Consider the following 21,175-nt stretch of genomic DNA (forward strand, 5'->3'; position numbering starts at 1 on the left):
CAATTATATTGTTGATCGTTTGTTGAAATAATGTTGGCCTCCTTTCAGAACTCATTGTGGGGCATACAGTATTTCCAGGAACTGAAGAAATATTTGAAAAATCTGTCTAATAAATTTCAAAACTGAAAAGAATATAGAGCCATATTTCAAGGATCCCTGTGAGCACAAAAGAACAAATACAAAGAAAACCCATATAGGCACACCGTAGCCAAACTGCCAAAAATCTGTGCCAGAGAGAAAAATGTTAAAAGCAGCTGGAAAAAAAAGCATAAATCACCTTCAAAGAATAATTATTAGACCTCTTTAATAGATGCAATGGAAACCAGAAGGAAAAGGAATGTTATCTTTAGAGTGTTGAAAGAAAGTAACTGCCAGTGCATTTGTTTTTTATTGATACCCAGGGCATTTGTTTTATTTTAGTTTCTATTAGTTTTCTATTGCTATGTAACAAACAACCACAAACCTAGAGACTTGCAACACTCATTTATTATCTCTTAGTTTCTGTAGGTCGGAGGTCTAGGATGGCATGGCATGGCTGTCTGCTTAGGGTCTCAAAAGGTAGTAATAAAAGTACAAGGTACGATGGCTCTATCTGGAGGCTGGGGGGGGGGGGAATCTACTTCCTGGCTTATTCTCATTTAGACGGTTGGCAGAATTCAGTTTCTTGTGGCTACAAGACTGAGATCCTTGTTTTATTGCTGCCTGTCTGCTGAGGATTTCTTTCATCTCCTTAAGCCCACCTGTCATATCTTTTCATGTGGCTCCTTACATCTTTAAACCAGCAGTGGTATATCAAGCCCTCTTCTTATTTGCTTTTTCCCCTACTTTTTCTTTATTGTGATAAAATACACATAACATAAAATGTATTATTATCTAAACCATTTTAAGTGCACAACTTAAGAGTATTAAGTGCTTTCATATTGTTGCACAACCATCACCAACATCCATGTCCAAAACTCTTTTCATCTCACAAAACTGACATCTGTACCTATTACACAAGAATTATCCACTCCTTTCTTCCCTCAGGCCCAGGAATCTACCATTCTACTTTCTGTCTCTAAGATTTAGGCTATTCACTATACCTCAGATAAGTCTAATCATATCATTACTTCTTTTTGTGACTGGCTTATTTCACTGAGCAGTATGTCCTCAAGTTTATTTTTTTATTTTATTTATTTTCATTTATTTACTTATCTCTTTGGACAGAGTTTTGCTCTATTGCCCAGGCTGGAGTGCAGTGGCACGAGCGATTTCAGGTCACTACAACCTCCTCTTCCCAGGTTCAAGCAATTCTCCTGCCTCAGCCTCCTGAGTAGCTGGGATTACAGATGCACACCACCACTCCCAGCTAATTTTTGTATTTTTAGTAGAGATGGGATTTCACCATGTTGGCCATGTTGGTCTCAAATTCCTGACCTCAGGTGATCCACCTACCTCAGCCTCCCAAAGTGCTAGGATTACAGGTGTGAGTAACCGCACCTGGCCATGTCCTCAAGTTTTATTCACTTTGTAGTGCATGTCAGAATTTCTTTCCTTGTTATGACTAAATAACATTCCATTGTATGCATTCACCACATTTTTCTGATCCACTCATCAGTCAATGAATAATTGGGTTACTTTCAGGTTTTAGCTATTGTGAATAATGTTTCTATGAACACGAGTGTGCAAATATCTCTTTGAGATCTTGCTTTTAATTATTTTGAGTATATACCCAAAACTGGAATTGCCGAATCATATGGTAATTATATTTTTAATTTTTTTGAAGAATTGCTTTCCTCTTCACAGTAGCTATGCCATTTTACATTCCTTAACAGTGCACAAGAGTTCTGATTTCCACATCCTCACCAACACTTGTTCACTTCTGGATTGGTTTTTTGTTTGGTTTTGTTTTGGGTTTTTATTATTTTTGGGTAGTAATCTAATGGATGCAAGGTGGTATCTCATTGTTTTGATTTGCATTTCCCTAATGTTGGTGATGTTGGACATCTTTTCACATGCTTATTGGAGAAATGTCCATTAAAATATTTTGTCTTCTTTGGAGAAATGTCCATTAAAATATTTTGTCTATTTTTGAATTGAGCTGTTGGTCTATTATTGAGTTTTAGAAGTTCTCTCCTATATTGTGGATATCAATCCCTTATCAGATATATAGTTTGCAAGAAGTTTCGCCCCTTCTTGGGGTTGCCTTTTTACTCTGTTGATAGTGTTTTAGGATGCAAAAAATTTTAAAGCTCTCATAAAGTCCGATTTGTCTATTTTTTATTTTGTTGCCTGTGTCTTTGGTGTCATCCATTAAATCATTGACAGACACAGCATCATAAGGTTTCTGTCCTATATTTTCTTCTGAGAGTTTTATAGTTTTAGGTCTTATATTTAGTTTATGGATTGATTTTGAGTTAGTTTTTGAATATGAAGTTAGGTAAGGGTCCAACTTCATACTTTTGCAAGTTGATATCTAGTTTTCCCAGCAGCATGTATTGAAAATACTGGATTTTACCAATTGAATGGTGTTGGCACCTTTGCCAAAAAAAAAAAAAAAATCACTTTTTCATATATGTGAGGATTTATTTCTGGACTCTGTAATCTATTCCACTGATCTATACATTGGTCTTTTTGGCAGTACCATACTGTTTTGTTTACTGTAGTTTTGTAATAAGTTTTAAAATCAGGGTGTGTGTGTCCTCCAACTTTGTTCCTCTTTTTCAGAATTATTTTGTCTATTTGGGGTTCTTTGAGATTCAATATGAACTTACTTTCTATTTCAGCTAAAAAATGTGACTGGTATTTTAACAGGGATTATATTGAATCTGTAGATCACTTTGAGTGATACTGACATCTTAAGAATATTACATCTTCTGATCTATGAACATGGAATATCTTTTCATTACCTATATTTTTAAAAATTTATTTCAGAAATGTTTTTTATTTTTTATTGTACAAGTCTTTCACCATCTTAATTCCTAAAGACTTTTATTCTTTTTTATGTTATTGCAAGAGAATTGGTTTTTTAATTTCCTTTTTGGATGGTTCATAGCTAATGTAAAGAAATGCAACCAATTTTTGTATTTTAACTTTACATTTTGTTGAATTCATTTTTTAGTTCTAACAGGGTTTTTTGTAGAACTTACAGGGATATTTACATATAAAAATTCTTTGTTTCCAATTTGTATGACTTTTATTTCATTTTCTTTATTCCTATTATTTTCTTTTTTGTTATGTTTTAAACTAATTGCTTTTGCTAGTACTACGAATAGAAGTGGCAAACATGGATATGGATGGACATCCTTTCCTTATTCCTGATCTTAGAAGAAAAGCTTTTAGTCTTTCACCAATGAGTATAATGTAGCTGTGAGTTTTTCATACATGGCTTTTATTATGTTGAGGTGGTTTCCTTTTATTCCTGGTTTGTTGAGTATTTTTATCCTGAATTAAATATTGAATTGTATCAAATGTTTTTTTCTGCATCAATTGAGGTGACCACGTGTTTTTTTCTTTCCTTTGTTCTGTTAATGTGGTGCATTACATAGACAGATATTCCTAGGTTGAACCATTCCTGCATTCCAGGAAAAAAATCCCACTTGGTCATGTGGTATAATCTTTTTAATATGCTTCTGAAATAAGTTTGCTAATATTTTGTTGAGGATTTTGCATAAATGATCATAAAGGATATAGGTTCATAGTTTTTTTTGCAGTCTCTTTGTCTGGCTTGAGTCTCAGGGTAATGCTGGCCTCATTGAATAAGTTAGAAAATATTCCTTGTCTTCAATTTTTTGGAAAAATTTGAGAGGATTGTTGTTAGCTCTTTTTTACATACTTGGCAAACTTCACCACTGACACTAATGGGACAGTTCCAGGGCTTTACTTTGTTGGCAGATCTTTCATTACTCATCAAATCTCTTTGCTAGTTGTAGGTCCATTCAGATTTTCTATTTCTTTGTGCTTTAATCTTGGTAGGTTTTACATTTCTAGGAATCTGTTTATTATACTTAAGTTATCCAATTTTGTGGCATGTACTTGTATATGGTACTCTAATCTTATAATCTTTTTTATTTATGTAGAATTGAAAGTAATGTCCCCACTTTTATTTCTGATTATAGTAATTTGAATCTTCTCTCTCTCTCTTTGTCTATCCCTCTCTCTGTCTCTCTCCCTTTCTCTCTCTCCCTAGGTCCATTTCGTTAAAAGTTTGTCAATTTTACCAATCTTTTTGAAGAATCAATGTTTGATTTCTTTGATTTGCTTTATTATCTTTATATTATTTATTCATTTCTATCAAAGCTTTTCACTTCTACCTGCCTTCAGAATAGATCCAGAATCTGCCCACTTCTGACCATCTCTACTGCTCTCTCCCTACCTAGCTCAAGTCACCATCATTTCCTTATTCAGTCCTTGGAATACTCCCCAACTGCTCTTTCTGCTTCCATTTCTGACACTGGCCAACAGTTGGCAGTTTGCTGGTGATGTCGTCTAGACTTTGGTGTTGCTAGTACCTGAACTTACAATAACAGCTGAGCTGTAGTGATCTTCCGTTGAACATAAAGATTTGCACATATCAACAACATTAAACAAGGTCACTCCGTAGACTGAGAAATAAAACCACACAAAAAGGCCACTCTATTCATTTCTGAACACAGACAAAAAAAGATCACAGCGTAAACTCGAAACTCCTCAAATATTCATTCCCCTTTCCTGACTGACATGAGTATTGTATTTTAACTAATTATAACTTTAGTTCAATTTCTCTCACCTCCTAAATAAAATTTGTTCAGATATTCAATTACAGAATTATCCTATTTCTTGAAAACATCCAATCAAAAGAAAATTCTTGCTTCCTTGAGCCCTTCTCTAAATGACCCAACACAAGTCCAAATCCTAGAACAAGTTCCTCTTGTTAAGCCACGTCCCAGTTTCTCCTAGTAGGCTATTTTCCTTGCTTAGCAACTATCAATAAACCCAATCTTGTTACAGGTGGTCATTGACGATGGGCATCAATAACCCCCTTCTATCTCTTCTCAATGTAGCAAACACAGTGATTGTGGCAAGTCAGATCTTGCAAGTCTTCTGTTCAAAATGCTCCCAGTCTCATTTAAAAGCTAGTGTCCTTACAATCACCCATAAGGCCTCGGCTGAAATGGTCCTCAACCTTGGCTGCACATAATTTAAAAACTGTGAATGCCAGGATTCTACCCTAGAGATTGTGATTTAATTAGCCCTGCCTCAAGACTTTTTATTTCGACTTTTATTTTAGATATAGTGAATACATGTGCAAATTTGTTACATGGCAATGTTGCACGATGCTGAGGTTTGGAGTACAGATCCCATAACCCAGGTAGTGAGCACAGTACCCAATAGGTAGTTTTGAAACCCACCTCTCCACCCTCCAGTAGTCCATTGTCTATTGTGTCCACATTTATGTCCATGTGAACTCAATGTTTTAGTTCCCACTTACGAGTGGGAACATGTGGTATTTGGTTTCCGTTTCTGTTAATTTGCTTAGGATTCCGGCCTCCAACTCAATCCATATTGCTGCAAAGAACTCTGAGTGTCTCTCACACACAGCCAATGTTGGGAACCATTGCTCTAGGTGGGCTGCTCTTCCTCAGCCTTATTATCCTATAATTGTTCTCTATAATCAACCTCGTCCAGCCACATTGGTCCCCTTGCTATTGTTCAAATTCACCAGATGTATTCCTGTCCCAATCCCTTAGTTCCTTCTTTCTGCTTAGAACACTCTTTCTTTTCTTTTGAGATATCTCAAAGCTTGTTTCCTCACCTTCTCAAGTCTTTGTTACAATGCCACCTTGTAACTGAGATGTACTATGACCACTCTCTTGGAAATTGCAAAGTTCCCTTGCCTTCCCCCATTGCCCTTTCCTTGCCTCATTTTTTTTTCTACAGCATACATCCCTTCTAAAAATAGTACATAATTTATTCACTCATTATAAGGGTCAGTCTCTCCCAAGCTAGGAAGCAGGGCCCTAATATTAATCCTCTTTATGCCTTATTTTACAGAGCTATAAATTAGTTTGTGCATGCAAATTTACTTCAAACACTGTCAGCTATAAAGTAAGTGCTTAAAAGTAAGCATGTGAGTATTTATACTACATAAATTAACTAAATTATCATGTGGTCTTTTAGGTGTCTTTCAACGTATAACCCAAAGAGATAATTATATCACATCAGAAGCAGTGTACATTTCACTCCCTACAGTGGTGTGTTTCTGCAAGGCAGGGAGACGTCGATTGCTTGGATGCTTGGAACACTTAGTGTTAGGTGGGGAAGGCTCTTTACACCCCCTTTTTACCTATCACACACATTGCTAACCTGAAAATGGAAACAAAATGAACAAGAGTAGTGGCATGTGAGAAAAGAGAAGAACTGAATAGTTTCAGCAGATAAGCAACAAAAAGAAAAGGAAAGGCAGTAATACTTCTAACACAATTTTAAGAGTGAAGAAGAACAATGATCTTGTCAAAAAAAATAATATCCCAGCCGAGCTCAAAGTATGACATGGAAAAAAAAAATCCACTCTCTCCACAGTCACCATTAATAATCTAATGTATTGAAACTTAATCTTAAATAATTACAGAAAAAGGCTTTCTTGATAAATGCCTTACTTTTATTCTCAATAGAATTTTCAATGGCGGAAGAAGAATCACTTATTTTCACTACTATCCTGAATTCTCCTAATTTAACAACATGATTATCTGCAGCAAAGATTGATCAAAATAGCATGGGTTAGTTATCAGATTTTACCTAACTATAGAAATAGTTTTCACTTTTCTTTATCGGAGATCAGTGACTTCCATAAATGAGGGTGAATGGACGTTTTCTCCACTTCTTGATTTCATGCCACAGAAATGATGAGCCTTCACCAGAAACAACCTCCCATTAGGGTCTTTCACAATGACATCTGTCTAGAGGGGTTTGTCTGAATAGAAAACAGTTGTCTAGATTTTAAACTTGAGGACAATGAGAAGAGAATGGAAATCCAGTTTACTAAGGAAAAATAACTAGATAGCCTTTTTGTCCCTACAGAGACTTATTTGCCAATATGCATTTAATAAAAGGGGAAGATACTCAGTAATTAGCAAGTGTAGGTATATTTTCAGACTTTTTTTCCTTGTATTCAGGGCTATGGAAAAAGAATATATGATAGAACATAGAAAACAGCAGCTCATTTTTCTAGACCTTACAAAATTAAAAGTAATTTGTAATTATACAGAGAGACACATCATAGAAATCCTTTAATATTATAATTAAGATGAAGTATCTCCAATCTAGCCAAAAAGGCCTACTCAGAAACATTTTTCAGAAAATACACTGAAAAAAGTAGTCCTAATTCAAAGACTGACACGCGCACACACGTACACACACATCTCAAAACATATAGAGCAGAGAGTTGCTATAGGAAATTCAAGCCTTCTCTTAATGCATTTATGTAATAAAAGAAAACATAAGTCTCAGTGCAGAGTAATGCAATTATTCTTGGTCAATACTGAGTACATAAGATACATGGCTTGCAAAGTATCAACACACATAAAATGACTTTGTCTCTATTATGCATCTCTGCTGTGGAAATGCCAGTGTCTAATGCACATATTTCTGTATTTAGCAGATATACTAGTTTGAGGAAAATATATAATCAGCATCTAAGATTGAATAAATAAATAAATAATAAATCACTCATTTTCCTTGTACTATTCAACCTTGGCTAAGGTTTCATTGAATTCAACTACTCAGTAGAGACTTACATGTTTTTTTTTTCTCATGAGTAGACAGAAAAGTAGAATATAGGAAATTGTTTAGAATTTTTTCATAAAATTAGTACATGCACTTTGCACTAAATAGGTTTTAGACAGAAATAAATTATAGTGCTCACTAAATGTTGTTTGGAAATATTAAAATGTCTTTACAACTTACAGAGCTGCTTAAGTAAATTTTGGCTTTCTTGCCTGCATTACATAGCACAGCCAGAACAAAATAGTTTATATATGTCCTGTTAATACAATGTAGGTGTGAGAAAATGTACCATTTATACTATTTGACACATAATATCTTCATTTTCCAGTATACACATTATCTCTTGGAACGAAAGAAAGCACTACATAAAGTAGCATTATTTATTTTAGTCTTGAGGAAACAAAGTATTTGTTCACAAAAATAGGAACTTATAAATAGTATTTGCATAATCATGAAAAGTGAAAGTAAATTTCAAAATGGACTTCAAACACAGGGACACTGCCACAGTTTTACTTTGTTGATATGATTGTTTATTAGCATAATGTTTTGGGGAAACATTTGGCAAAATGTGTTGAATGTCATTAAATGACAATTTAGGCCAGGCATGGCAGCTCATGCCTGTAATCTCAGCACTTCGGGAGGCCAAGGCGAGTGGATCACCTGAGGTCAGGAGTTCGAGACCAGCCTGGCCAACATGGCAAAACTCCATCTCCACGAAAAATACAAAAATTAGCTGGGCACGGTGGTGCTCACCTGTAGTCTAGCCACTAGGGAGGCTGAGGCAGGAGAATCACTTGAATCCGGGAAGCAGAGGTTGCAGTGAGCCAAGATCGCACCACTGCACCCCAGTCTGGGCAACAGAGCAAGACCCTGTTTCAAAAACAAAACAAAACAACAACTGCAAAAAACTCAAACCCCAAATTTCCCTTTTTATGATCTATCCTAAAGAAACAATTCAGAGTAACAATTTTGATCTAAAAAAACATAAAGATAAGCTTTCAAAAATGATGAGGTAGCATTTTGATTGGCCTCAACATCAAATAACCCGTCCAGGAGAAATGGACTTTTCAGAACACTGGAACTATGGGAAGACACCTAGGTACTGGCTCTGCTCTCTGGAGCTCACTCCTCATCTGCCTTCTTTTAGGGTTTGTCCTGATGCCAAGTTTGACTTGAGAGCTAAGATGTGCAGATCATGTTAAACATTCCCTTAAATGAAAACATACAGAGTATTTGTTTAGTTCCTCATAAATGGCAACATGATCCCAGGTCTAAAATCCACTCTGGCATTGAACTTTTCTGATACACTGTAATTTCGCTACGTCCAGGCAAAAATTACATCCAACAGTGATTCACCCTGCAGCCTGTCCCTTAGAGTTTCTGAAGGTCCAGAGAAGTTTTGTTGAGATATGTTGTATTTGTCATGCTATGTAGGTTTTTCAGCCCTTCAGTTATCATAAATAAAAATCAGAGATAATTTAACATCATAGTCAGTGTGTGGTGTTTTAACTGGCAGAGAGAGAGAGACTCCTTGAAAACCTGTACACCTGGGTTACATTTTAAGTAACTGCACTTTTATATCATAATATAAATAAGTATGGAAACATTCGATTAAATTATCCAAGGCTATCAAAATTCTGCAAAACTTCCTAACCTCTATGTATCCCAAACAGTTCTTGAACAAATCCAATAACTTGTTCTCTCATTTACCAAAATTGGTTGCAATTTATGTTTGCTATTTTTTTCTACAAAATCTGAAAATATTTCAAGGCACTGAAGACCTAAATTTTTAGCAAACTTAATAACCCGTTTGAAGTAGGTCATAATCAGTCTCATGTAAAAAAGAAAGTAAATTGTGTTAAAGATGGTTGTGAAAGTGAGAAAAATTAAAATAAATAGCATTAAAATATTAAATGTTTGAAATTCAAGAATAGCAATGGTCCTTTTTAGGAGGATTTAAGTTCATAAATAGAAATCCTGAGGGTGGCATTGCCTTTTCCTCCTTATAAGAAACCCCTGTTTTTTCAAGCAGTTAAGGTCTCTGTAAGAGAAGTGATATGCTCATTTGTTCAACATTAGAATCGCAGCCTAAATTTTGCATGCTTCCTTCAAACCTTTTTGCTGCAAAGAAGACAAGAAAAAAAAAAGACTCCTACTTCTCTGTATTCTTCACTGTGTCTTTACCTCACCTCCACTCATTGCCAGAATCTTTAATGAAAGGATTCACAAAAATGGGATGAAGAATTAGCATTTCTATGAATAAACAGATTCACAGTATAAAAATTAGTTTTTTTCAAAAAAGCAGGCAAAAAAAAAAAAAACCCTCAAAATAAGACTTTAGAGAACTGGAGGTCGTTTGCTAATTTTCTAATTCAATTCCCTATGAGGGTGGGTCCCTTATCCAAATAGTGATCTTTTATTTTCCTTTTATGTCTAAAAAATTATCTTTTAGGTCCCCGAAAAGCACTATAAGAATTAAAAGCAATTTAATACATTTCAGATTATAAAAGGTACTGTGATTAAAGAAATAATTACTAAGGAGAAAGTATTAAGTATTATTTTTTAAAGACATTCATTCCTTAAACTTCTCGACAGCATTTACTAAGTGACCATTTGACATATTAGAGACTAAGGGCATCGTTTCTCCTCCAAAAGTGAAGTTTTGATCATTGGCTTCAAACTTCCCATTGCTTAAACTGCTCATGTAGGGAACTTTTCACATTTTCTAAAAACATCATTCTCAATGTAATGATGACCTTAAAAGGATAGAAAGGCTATACGATTTGCAGTTAAGAACGTAGGTTTTGGGCCAGGTGCGGTGGCTCACACCTGTAATCCCAGTACTTTGGGAGGCTGAGGTGGACGGATTACGAGGTCAGGAGATAGAGACCATCCTGGCTAACACGGTGAAACCCCGTCTCTACTAAAAAAATACAAAAAAAAAAAAAAAAAATAGCCAGGCGTGATGGCGGGCGCCTGCTGTCCCAGCTACTCGGGAGGCGGAGGCAGGAGAATGGCGTGAACCCGGGAGGCAGAGCTGGCAGTGAGCCCAGATCGCACCACTGCACTCCAGCCTGGGCAACAGACTCCGTCTCAAAAAAAAAAAAAAAAATGTAGGTTTTGGAGGCAGACTGTGTTTAAAATGGAATTCTAACTGATAAGAAACTAAATGACAAGAAAGTTCGTAAAATGAGGAAAATAGTACCTCTTATATTTATTTTGCTGATTAAAAGACTATATAGGTAAGGTTCTTAAACCATGTACATTTGGTAACAGTCTTAATGTATATCAGAGACAGGCCTAGAACTGTTAATCCCTGGCAGAACTTGCAATAGACACTCTTCTTACACAGCAAGAAAACTAGAAAATATCTTAAGAAATTCCTAAAGTATAATAATAATAAAATAAAATAAAATTGCTGCTGAGGACTTACCTACTTTCTATTGAATATATTCTCCAACTTCCTAGAGTTAAAATAGCTACTTGTTTACATCTCTATTCCAGTTATCATTACAACACTATTAAATCGATACATTTCTTACCTAATAGACTAAGCTTCTTTTCTTAATTTTTAAAACAAATTTTATTATGTATATTAAAGATATACAACATAAGGTTATGTGATACATACAGATAGTAAAATGGTTATTACAGTGAGGCAAATTATCCATTATCTCACATAATTGCCCTTTTTTTTCTTTTTTTGTGGCAAGAGTAGCTAAAACTTACTCATTTATCAAATCTCAAATCTCAAATCTGTTATTAACTGTAGTCCTCAAGTGTTATTAACTGTAGTCCTCACCTTGTACATTACATCTCTAGACACATTTCTCCTCCATATCTGTTACATCATATCCTCCGAGCTACATATCTCCATTTCCTTCCCTTGGCCCCTGCCTCTGGTAACCACTGTTTCATTCTCTATATCTGTATATAATTTTTAGATGCCACACATAATTGAGATCATGCAATATTTTCCTTCTTGTGTTTTGCTTATTTCACATAGCATAATTTCCTCCAGATTCACCTAGGATGTGAAAAATGGCAGAATCTCTTTTTTTAAGGCTGAATAATATTCCACTGTTTTTTAGATACCACAGTTTATCTATCTGTACATCAACAGACACTTAGGTTGTTTTCATATCTTGGCTATCAAGAATAATCCTGCAGTGAACATGGGAGTGCAGACAGCTTTATGAAGTGTTAATTTCATTTTTTCTGGGTATATACCCAAAAGAGAGATTGCTAAATCATAGGGTACTTTTATTGCTAATTTTTTTAGAAACCTCCATACCATATTCCGTAATGGCTGCACAATTCACATTTGCACCAACAGTATGAGTACTCTTTTCTCCACGCTCTTACTAAAATGTGTTACGCTTTTTTTTTTTATTATAGCTATCCTAATTGATATAAGGAGGTATCTAAAAGAGTTTTGGATTTGTATTTCCCTGATGATTAATGCCAATGAAATGTGGAATATCTGTTCATATACCAGTTGATTATTTTTATGTCTTCTGTGGAGAAATGTCTATTCAGGGCCTTTGCCCATTTTTTATCTATTTATCTATTTCTGAGTTGTATAAAATCTTCATAAATTTTGAATATTAACCCCTTATCAGATATATGGTTTGCAAATATTTTTCCCGATATGCAGGTTGCTATTTTATTTTGCTGAGTGTTTCCTTTACTGTGCAGAAGCTTTTTAGTTTGAGGTAATCCCATTATTTATTTCTGCTTTTGTAGCCAGAGCATTTGGTGTGATATTAAAAAACCATTGCCAACTCTAATGTCAAGGAGTTTTTCCCCATGTTCTCTTCTAGGAGTTTAATGATTTCAGGTCTTAAATTTAGGACTTTCTTACATTTTGAATTTATTTAAGTGTACGGTGTAAGACAAAGGTCCAATTTCATTCTTTCGCATGAGAACGACCAGATTTTCTGGCACCATTTATTGACGAGACTATTTTTTCCCTACTGTGTCCTCTTGGTGCCTTTGTCAAAACTTATTTGGTCTTTTATGCTTAGATTTATTTCTGAGCTCTCTGTAATAGATTATGTTTCTCGAGGGAAATGATCACACTTTCTTCTTACCAAATCTCTTGGTATAGAAAAGATGCTCATAAGGTTTTTTGTGGGTCGCAGCATGGCTGCTTGCCAATGTATTAGCAATCAGCAATGGCCCTGATTTTTCTCGTCATTCTCATGTACGTTTTGAATGCAGAGGAAAGAGTCTCTCCAACTCTTTGTGGCACCACACTTCTGAAAAATGTCTGTGTTCCTCCACTGTCTTGACTCAAAACCACCTTGGTTTTCACCTCGGGTATGAGTAATCAATAAAATGGGATGCTTCTCTTGCCTTTCCTCTTGCCTTTTTTTATTGTGTTCAATAGCACAGTTATTAAAATACTTTTGGAAAAGCTTATCCACCAACAGACAACCTTCTTTTTTTTTCTTCTTCTGTATTACTTTTTCAGGGGTGCTAGGATAGTTTTAGAATCATTTAAGTAGAATGCAGAAAGAATGGAGGCATTGCCCTGGAAAAGGACAAACTGAAAGGAGACTCTTAAAGGTGGAAAAATATATAGATTAGGCAGGATCTATAGTTTTATGACCATAGAACTATTTATTGATACACTATCATTTGAAATAACATTTGTAAGCAGTATAAAGTCTTCTACTGCTAGTTGTACTGAAATAGCAACTGCTTACGATAATAAGAATACTATGATGTTAAAAATAATTTAACAAATAAATGTTTATAATACATATATTGTGGTAAGAAAATATAAGATCTACCCTCTTTTTTAGGGGGGCGTGGCAGACAGGGTCTCTCTCTGTCACCCAGGCTGTAATGCAGTGGTGTGATCTCAGCTCACTGCAACCTGCACCTCCTGAGTAGCTGGGATTACAGGTGTGTGCCACCATGCCCTGATAATTTTTATATTTTTAGTAGAGATGGGGTTTTGTGATGTTGGCCAGGCTGGTCTTGAACTCCTGGCCTCAAGTGATCCACCTGCCTCAGCCTCCCAAAGTGCTGGGATTACAGGCTTGAGCCACTGCATCCAGCCAGATCTACCCCCACAACACATTTTTAAGTGTACAATACATTGTCATTGACTTTAGATACCATGTTATACAGCAGATGTCTAGAGCTTATTCATCTTGTTTGACTGAAAATGTATGCCTGTTGATTAGTAATTTTCCACTTCCTCTCCTCCCAGAACCTGGTTACCACAATTTTACTCTGATTCTACAAATATGACTACATGGATACCTCATATAAGTGGTGTCATGTGTTACTTATTTTTCTACGACTGGCTAGATACATCCTTGCTCTTGTGTTTTGAGCGCTATCCTGCATATATTTCAAATGTTATTCTCCAACAGGGCAAAACTGAAAGTTAGCAGGACGTTTTCATTCATCGCCTCTAGTTTAAAGAGAATCTGGTTTGTTCTCACCGGCAAGTCATTTCCATCATGCAGAGGTCTCTGTTCTGACTGTCTTCATCATACAATGCTCACTTGAGTAGTGTGCACTTTACGTTCAGAGAGTAAATATGTACATATAAATATCTGCTGAAGGGGTCAGTAATGCACTCACAGCAATTAGTTTCATGTGCTCCCTTTGGGCACACAGTTGGAAAATCGCGTATCTTCCTGGATGAAATACAACCTGCATCCTCACCAGGCACAAATCTGGCTTCAAAATTGAGATTAAGAGCGTAAAACAGGCTCTCTCCCTTTAACAAATAAACAGAATGTAAAATTATTTCATCAACAGTAGCTTTTAAATATTCTGAAGGAGAAGAAGCTTGATTAAAGGCCAAATCAAAGTAGCACTTGTGATTTTCATCACGCAGACTGTGAGCAGAAAACTACAGCTCTAAGATTGCTTTGAAGTGGTGCAGCCGTTTGCATGCCTATTAAAGATTTCAAAACTTCAAGTCCTGTACAGGGTCCGGGTAGTCTGGGTAAACCTTTGGCCATTCTGCTCCATACATATAACAATTTACTGTCAATGGAGCATGGCACGTTTTTAAATATTCCTTTCAGTTTCTCTCCATAAACTTCTGCCCATTACTAATACTGAACTCCACAAATGAGATCCTATAATTGTCTACTGGACATATTTGCAAAAACAATAAGAAACGCCTTTTTTTCCCTTTGTGTACATCCATTGATCTTTCAGGAATCATTCGTGTAATTGTCCTAATTAGATATATTACCTATCCAACTGATCTGGTGTTCAGATGGATGCACATATCCATGAATCCTGAGTGAATTTAAGAAAAGAATTCTCCGTAAGCAAGATCAAGTGTCTCAAAAACTTTTGCTAAGGTTAACTTTAGTAATGATTTAAAACCTTTAACCACACTTTTGCCTCGGTAAGAGCTCAGGAAAGGCTGCCCCAAAGTACTTTGAACTGAAGGAGATTGGGAGGTACCCCAGCAGCAAGGTCACTCTGATCTTCCCTGACCTTTCTTTGTGAGCGCTGGTCATAAAGAAATTATCTGGCTTATCTTGCCTGAAATTAGGTCACAAGATCCTCATTCTAGAGGGGTCCTTTCCTGTTCCCAGGGGTGAAGAAATTCTACACAAAGGAGTCAAGGAGACTCTGAACACAGAGGCTTTGCTAAGTTTCCCTGCTCAGTCTGTTACCATTGGATCATACCCTTTTGTCCGATCACATTTCAAAATGGCTGTTTGTTCTTCACCAAAACTAAGCAGAAAAATACACAGTTTTCTATATAGGAAAAGGGGCTGAAAAACAAATAAAAACGAAAAAATAAAATAAAGCACATGCTTTTCTCTGGGTCTTTGCATCTTCATTTCTGAAGGCTCCTGTGTCAAGTAAAACTTTGATAAACAAATTTGTTATGCTTTTCTCTCATTAAACTGTCTTTCATTCTCGGAGTGTCAGCTGTGACCCTTATGATGGGTGAGGAAAGGTTTTTGTCACACCTTTCTGCCCCTATACCTCCAAATACTACATTACAAGAGAATGCTCTTCAATGTCAACTTTAATGCTTTTCAGCTATTATGATTCTGGTGATGTGGTATTTAATTAGGAGAAAGAAAATCTTTAATTAAACAACAAAACTAAGGTAATCCTGTTTAACCCTTAAAAACTCGTGAATCTTTTTTTTTTTTTTTTTTTTTTTTTGAGAGGAATCTTGCTCTGTCACCCAGGCTTGAGTGCAGTGGCGCGATCTCGGCTCACTGCAAGCTCCGCCTCCTGGGTTCACGCCATTCTCCTGCCTCAGCCTCCCGAGTAGCTGGGACTACAGGTGCCCGCCACCATGCCCTGGCTAATTTTTTTGTATTTTTAGTAGAGACAGGGTTTCACCATGTTGGCCAGGCAGGTCTTGAACTCCTGACTTCAAGTGATCCTTCCGGCTTAGCCTCCCAAAGTGCTAGGATTGCCGGTGTGAGCCACCGCGCCTGGCCAAACTCATGAATCTTTAAATGAATCATTAAATCTGCTGCTCTGCACTCCTCGGTGTCTATCAGAATCATACACACATGTGCACAGACAAGCATGCGCACACGCATGCACACGCACACACACATGCACACATGCACGCACACACACGGACACACAGGCATGCACACACACATATGCAGACACACAGGCAGACACGCGCACAGATGCACACAAACACACACTTGCATGAACACATGCGCAGAGCTTAGAATGGTCTATTATGCATGCAGGATACACATTCTGAACAAAGTAAATACTCGTTAACCCAATATAAGTTAGCACCCAGAAATATACACTCTCTCGAATGAAAAATATCTTTAATAAAGGACCTTTAATTAAAAGTTCTTTAATCGTCTCAATCCAGAATCATGTGACCCAAATTTTTCTTGATTAGTCCATTCAGCTCCTGTAAGAATACAACTGTTGCACTCACTAAATATGTTGTTTAAGTAAATATAACTTAGGAATATACAGTATGTCTGATTTTCATATGCAAATCTTTTCCATAGATACAGATTAAGAAAAATAAAGTGTGACACTTTTCAGAAAACATTTTTAATATTGTCAGATTCATTGAGATCTGAGGGTAGGAGTGGTCAGAGAGAAACATCAATTAGTACTAGAAAGAGAAAGTAACTGAAGGTATAGTGTAAATTCTTTCAATGTGTACATGATCCCAGAATCTAAATAATGATTAGGTTTTAAAATACATAGTTGACTATATGAGATCCATTTTTATGGCAACATTTCTGGCCTGTAATTGATATTCTCTCCAAAAAATTTACTCAAAGAATTAGACAAACTCCATCTGTGATTTGAAAATATTAAATTTTGAATAGAAACACAGAATTTTAAGGTCCAGTTTTAAATTTTGGTTGGCCTTACATCATTTTCCCAAACACAACCTTTTTGCTTTTTTTGAACTCCTGGGTGATCCTGAAATAAGAATATTATTACATGCTCATTTGAAGTTCTGAATAAAATTAATGGAGAAGTGAATATTTATAAAAGTGTATTTAAAATATGCAAAATAATTATAATTTTTTCATAATATTTATAATTAAAATATTTGGATGCAATAATTTCAGCTGCAAGCATAGAATATTTTCCATATTACTGGAAGAGAGGCCTAAGGACTAGACCAGTTGTTTACCTTTTAAAATATATATATATATATATATATTTTTTAGGTTTCAAGAACAGGTGATATAATCCACACCCTGTATTAGGTATTCGTGACTCTAATACATTTTATATTTTGATACTGAGAAGAGCTTAATTCAATGTTTAAAACAGCAACAACGACAAGGGAAAACTTACACTTGCTTTGTGTGCTGCTCCTTGGTAGTGATTTATAGGAAATTTCACATTCCTGGGACACACTGATGTCATCTAGAGCAACGGTAGCATTTGATGACAAAACAGTAGCTTCCAAAATTAACTATAATTACAGAAAGATAAAACTGTTAAAAACACATCACAAAAGTAATGTCTTACAATCATATTTCTTTGTGTAGAGGAACCCTATTTACATCTGTCCCATTCTCCAATCTAATTTTAGAAAACTGTTCTGACCAGAACATCCTAATTTAAATTTATAAAACCATAACTGCTTTGACAGCGTCTTTCGTTCCTTAATGCCAAAGGTAACCTTGTTTCAATTAAAGTGGTAACATTCATCACGAGTGAAGGGCTCTCTTCTCATTGGAGCCATTAAGAGTCATATGCATTTATAATGAGCTCTTTGGGGCAATCAACTGTGTGACTTACAACTCAATTTAATTGAGATATGAATTGATTTGTAATCAGTGTGCTGAAGGCAATGATTTATTTCCATATTAAAATATTTAAATATTATATACATTCATACAAACATAATATATATTATATACATACACAGAAACATACTCACTGTAGTAAAGCACACATCAATAACCACATACAGTGGTTGATAATATTCATATGCTGAAGCACTCAGAGACATCTATTTAATTTTAGTTTATTCTAAGGCTGAATAATGACTGATATAATTTGTTTTCTTTCTTGTTAATTACTCATATTATGTTGTTATTCCAAGAAGAAAAAAAGAGAGAGAGAGAGAGAAAGGAGGAAAAGGAAGAAGTAATTTATGCCAGGAATCTTATGAACCTGCATAGTGGACCACCAGTCCAGGACACAGACAGAAGGTACATTTCTATCCTATCAAGGAGGGTCTCCAATCTCAAGGATCATTAAATTTACTTGTGCCAGGGCTCAGAACATGCTATCTCAAAATACAACACCTTGGAGTCAGAACATGCTGTCCCAAAATATATCACCTTGGAGTCCCTCTCTGCCTTCCCCTCTCTTTCCTTTGTGAGAGCCAGCCATAAAGGAATTATCCGGCTTACTTCTCCTCAAAATAGGTCATAAGAACCTCATTTAACTGGTGTCCTACCCTATCTATACCTGGATGAAAGAAACACTACACAGAGAGGCCCATAAAGATCTTTGCTGAGTTCTCTCCAAGTTTTTACAATGAGATCATATTCTTTCTGTCCATTTGTATTTCTTCATGATTGTCCATTCATTGTTGAACTTAAGCATAAACATAGAGAGTTTTCCCTGGTCTTCAGGCCTTTGTTTTTGAAGGCCCCTATGTCACATAAAATGCTAATAAATTTGTTATTTTTTTTCTTTTTAACCTCTCTTTTGTTATAGGGGTTCCAGCCATATCCCTTGTGATGAGTGAGGAAACGGTATTACTTTTCCTCTCCTACACTTCGTATGATACATTCACTACCCTACATCATAAATGCTGTATAAGAAATAAGTATAAGATACTAGGAGACTCAAAGAAGACACTTCATTATTTCTGCCAATAATGAGAGTTTGGGAAAAGATTTGGTGGAGAAGTAATAGTAAGCCTCCATGATACCAAATTTTGTTGGGCAAAACATTTTACCTCGAGAAACTGAGGCAGCAATCGCAGCAAAAACACAGAGATGAGAAAGTGTATGGTGTGTTTAGAAAATGTTGATGGGTGTTAACGGAGTATAAGATTTTAAGAGAACAACAAATTAATCAGATAATAGATGGAGAGGAAAATTCCATGAGTTGGTACAGCTCAATTGGAGAGAAACTAGATAGCATTTGTTAAAAAGAAAAATTGCATAGACTATAAAAATTGAGTTAATTTCTTGGCATTTATCCTAGTGAGACACTCAAAGGTATACACATGAAGGCTTGTGCAGGAATGTTTATTTCAGTGCTGGTTTTGATGACAAATGACAGGAAAGAACTTACATGTGAATGAATCAATCAACAGTGAGAAATACTATACCAGTTAAAAATAATATCTGTCGCCATGTGTCATTATGGAAAGAAATTCAACATGTGTTTTGGAGTAAAAAAATTAAGTTACAGAAAAATGTTATAGTATAATATTACTTAGGCTGAAAACATACAATGGTTTAGATTTCCAAGTATATGTGGTACATTTATACATATTAAGTAAATAGAAAATGGACTGGACGTAAAAATAAACTGGTATCTAAAGATACTCAAGATAAAATCTATAGTGGGTGATGAGGGTGGTCAGCAGGGACTGTTGCTTTATTTGCAATTTTTGATATTTTAATGTGATGTACATAATACTTTTTTAAGATTCTGATTAGAGATGATTTCTGTAGAATCTTAAACTAAGAAATTTAGCCTTCATTCCAGAGGCAGAAAATAACATAGGTTTTGAAGAAGGATCTTGGTAAAATATACACAAGTATTGTACTTTAGAAATATATTGTGTTTAATACCATTAAGTGACTGTGATTTTTTTGGACAGCTTAACTTTTGAAAGAGTTTTTCTATATTCATTATTATAATACATCTTGCATTGATGTCAATTAAAATAGATGTTTAATTCTTCAGACTCATTAGACAAGCATTTGTTGACCATCATATTTGAAGGTCTGTGCTACTCAGAGAAAACTGGAGAAAAAAAAAAACGACAGTTTGAGGCACTTCTCTATGCTCCTAAAGAGGTACACGCTCACATTATTTGAATGGAATGGGTGGGCCCTGGGATGAGGTGAAGTAAAATCCTGAGGTAGTCTTTAAAATGTGGTTACATTATTTTACCTGAAGGGACCCACCAGGTTCCTTTAGATATTCATATTAAAATGGAAGGATAAATCCAACTTCAAAAGCCAAACAAAAGTAATATTAGGTCATCTATATTTTGCTTGCTTACTTCTACATAGTTAAATTCATAATTATACAATTAGAAATTGTAATTCTACCATTAATTAAAATCATACGAATTTTAAAATACAAGCAATTACTTCCTTCAAAAAATGTCTGTTACACCTGTAAATAATGACCATCTCATGGTTTCAAAATCACCTTGGCTGTTCCTATTTTTTATTGCTGGTTTTAACCAAACTGATATATACATATACATATATATATGTATATATGTGTATATATGTATATGTATGTATGTGTATATATGTGTATATATGTATATACATAACCAAACTGATATATATACACATACATGTATATGATATATATACATATATGTGTAAATATATATGATATATATATCACATATATGTATATATCATATATTATGATATATATCATATATATCCGTATATACGTGTATATATGTATATATGTGTATATATGTGTATATATGTAACCAAACTGATATATATACACATATATGTATATATGATATATATATACATATATGTGTATATATATCATATATTATATGATATATACGTATATACACGTATATATACGTATATACGTGTATATATGTATATATACACACATACACACATATATGTGTGTATATATATACACACATAGACATATATGTGTGTGTATTTATATACACACATAGACACATATATATGTGTGTGTGTATATATATGTGTGTGTGTGTATATATATACAT

The 21,175-nt window shown here is 35.0% G+C and overlaps 1 protein-coding gene across 2 annotated transcripts in view; it reads right to left on the minus strand.

Annotated features, from left to right (window-relative positions):
* Window positions 1-6,774: 6,774 nt before the first annotated feature.
* Window positions 6,775-21,175, minus strand: part of LOC112205253 (MAM and LDL-receptor class A domain-containing protein 1-like) — a 295,973-nt gene continuing 281,572 nt past the window's right edge. Inside the window, exons 4-5 of one of the 2 annotated variants that reach the window (XM_063792507.1) lie at window positions 17,551-17,671; window positions 6,775-6,869 (exon numbers count right to left, since the gene is read on the minus strand). In XM_063792507.1, coding sequence (XP_063648577.1) covers window positions 6,796-6,869; window positions 17,551-17,671 — 195 coding nt within the window. In that variant the 3' untranslated portion in view covers window positions 6,775-6,795. Of the gene's footprint in view, window positions 6,870-17,408; window positions 17,672-21,175 lie in introns of those variants that run through there. The other variant, XM_063792506.1, reaches the window with a different exon arrangement.

This window comes from Pan troglodytes, chromosome 14 (genome assembly GCF_028858775.2).
Source record: "Pan troglodytes isolate AG18354 chromosome 14, NHGRI_mPanTro3-v2.0_pri, whole genome shotgun sequence".
In the NCBI taxonomy this organism is placed as follows: domain Eukaryota; kingdom Metazoa; phylum Chordata; class Mammalia; order Primates; family Hominidae; genus Pan; species Pan troglodytes.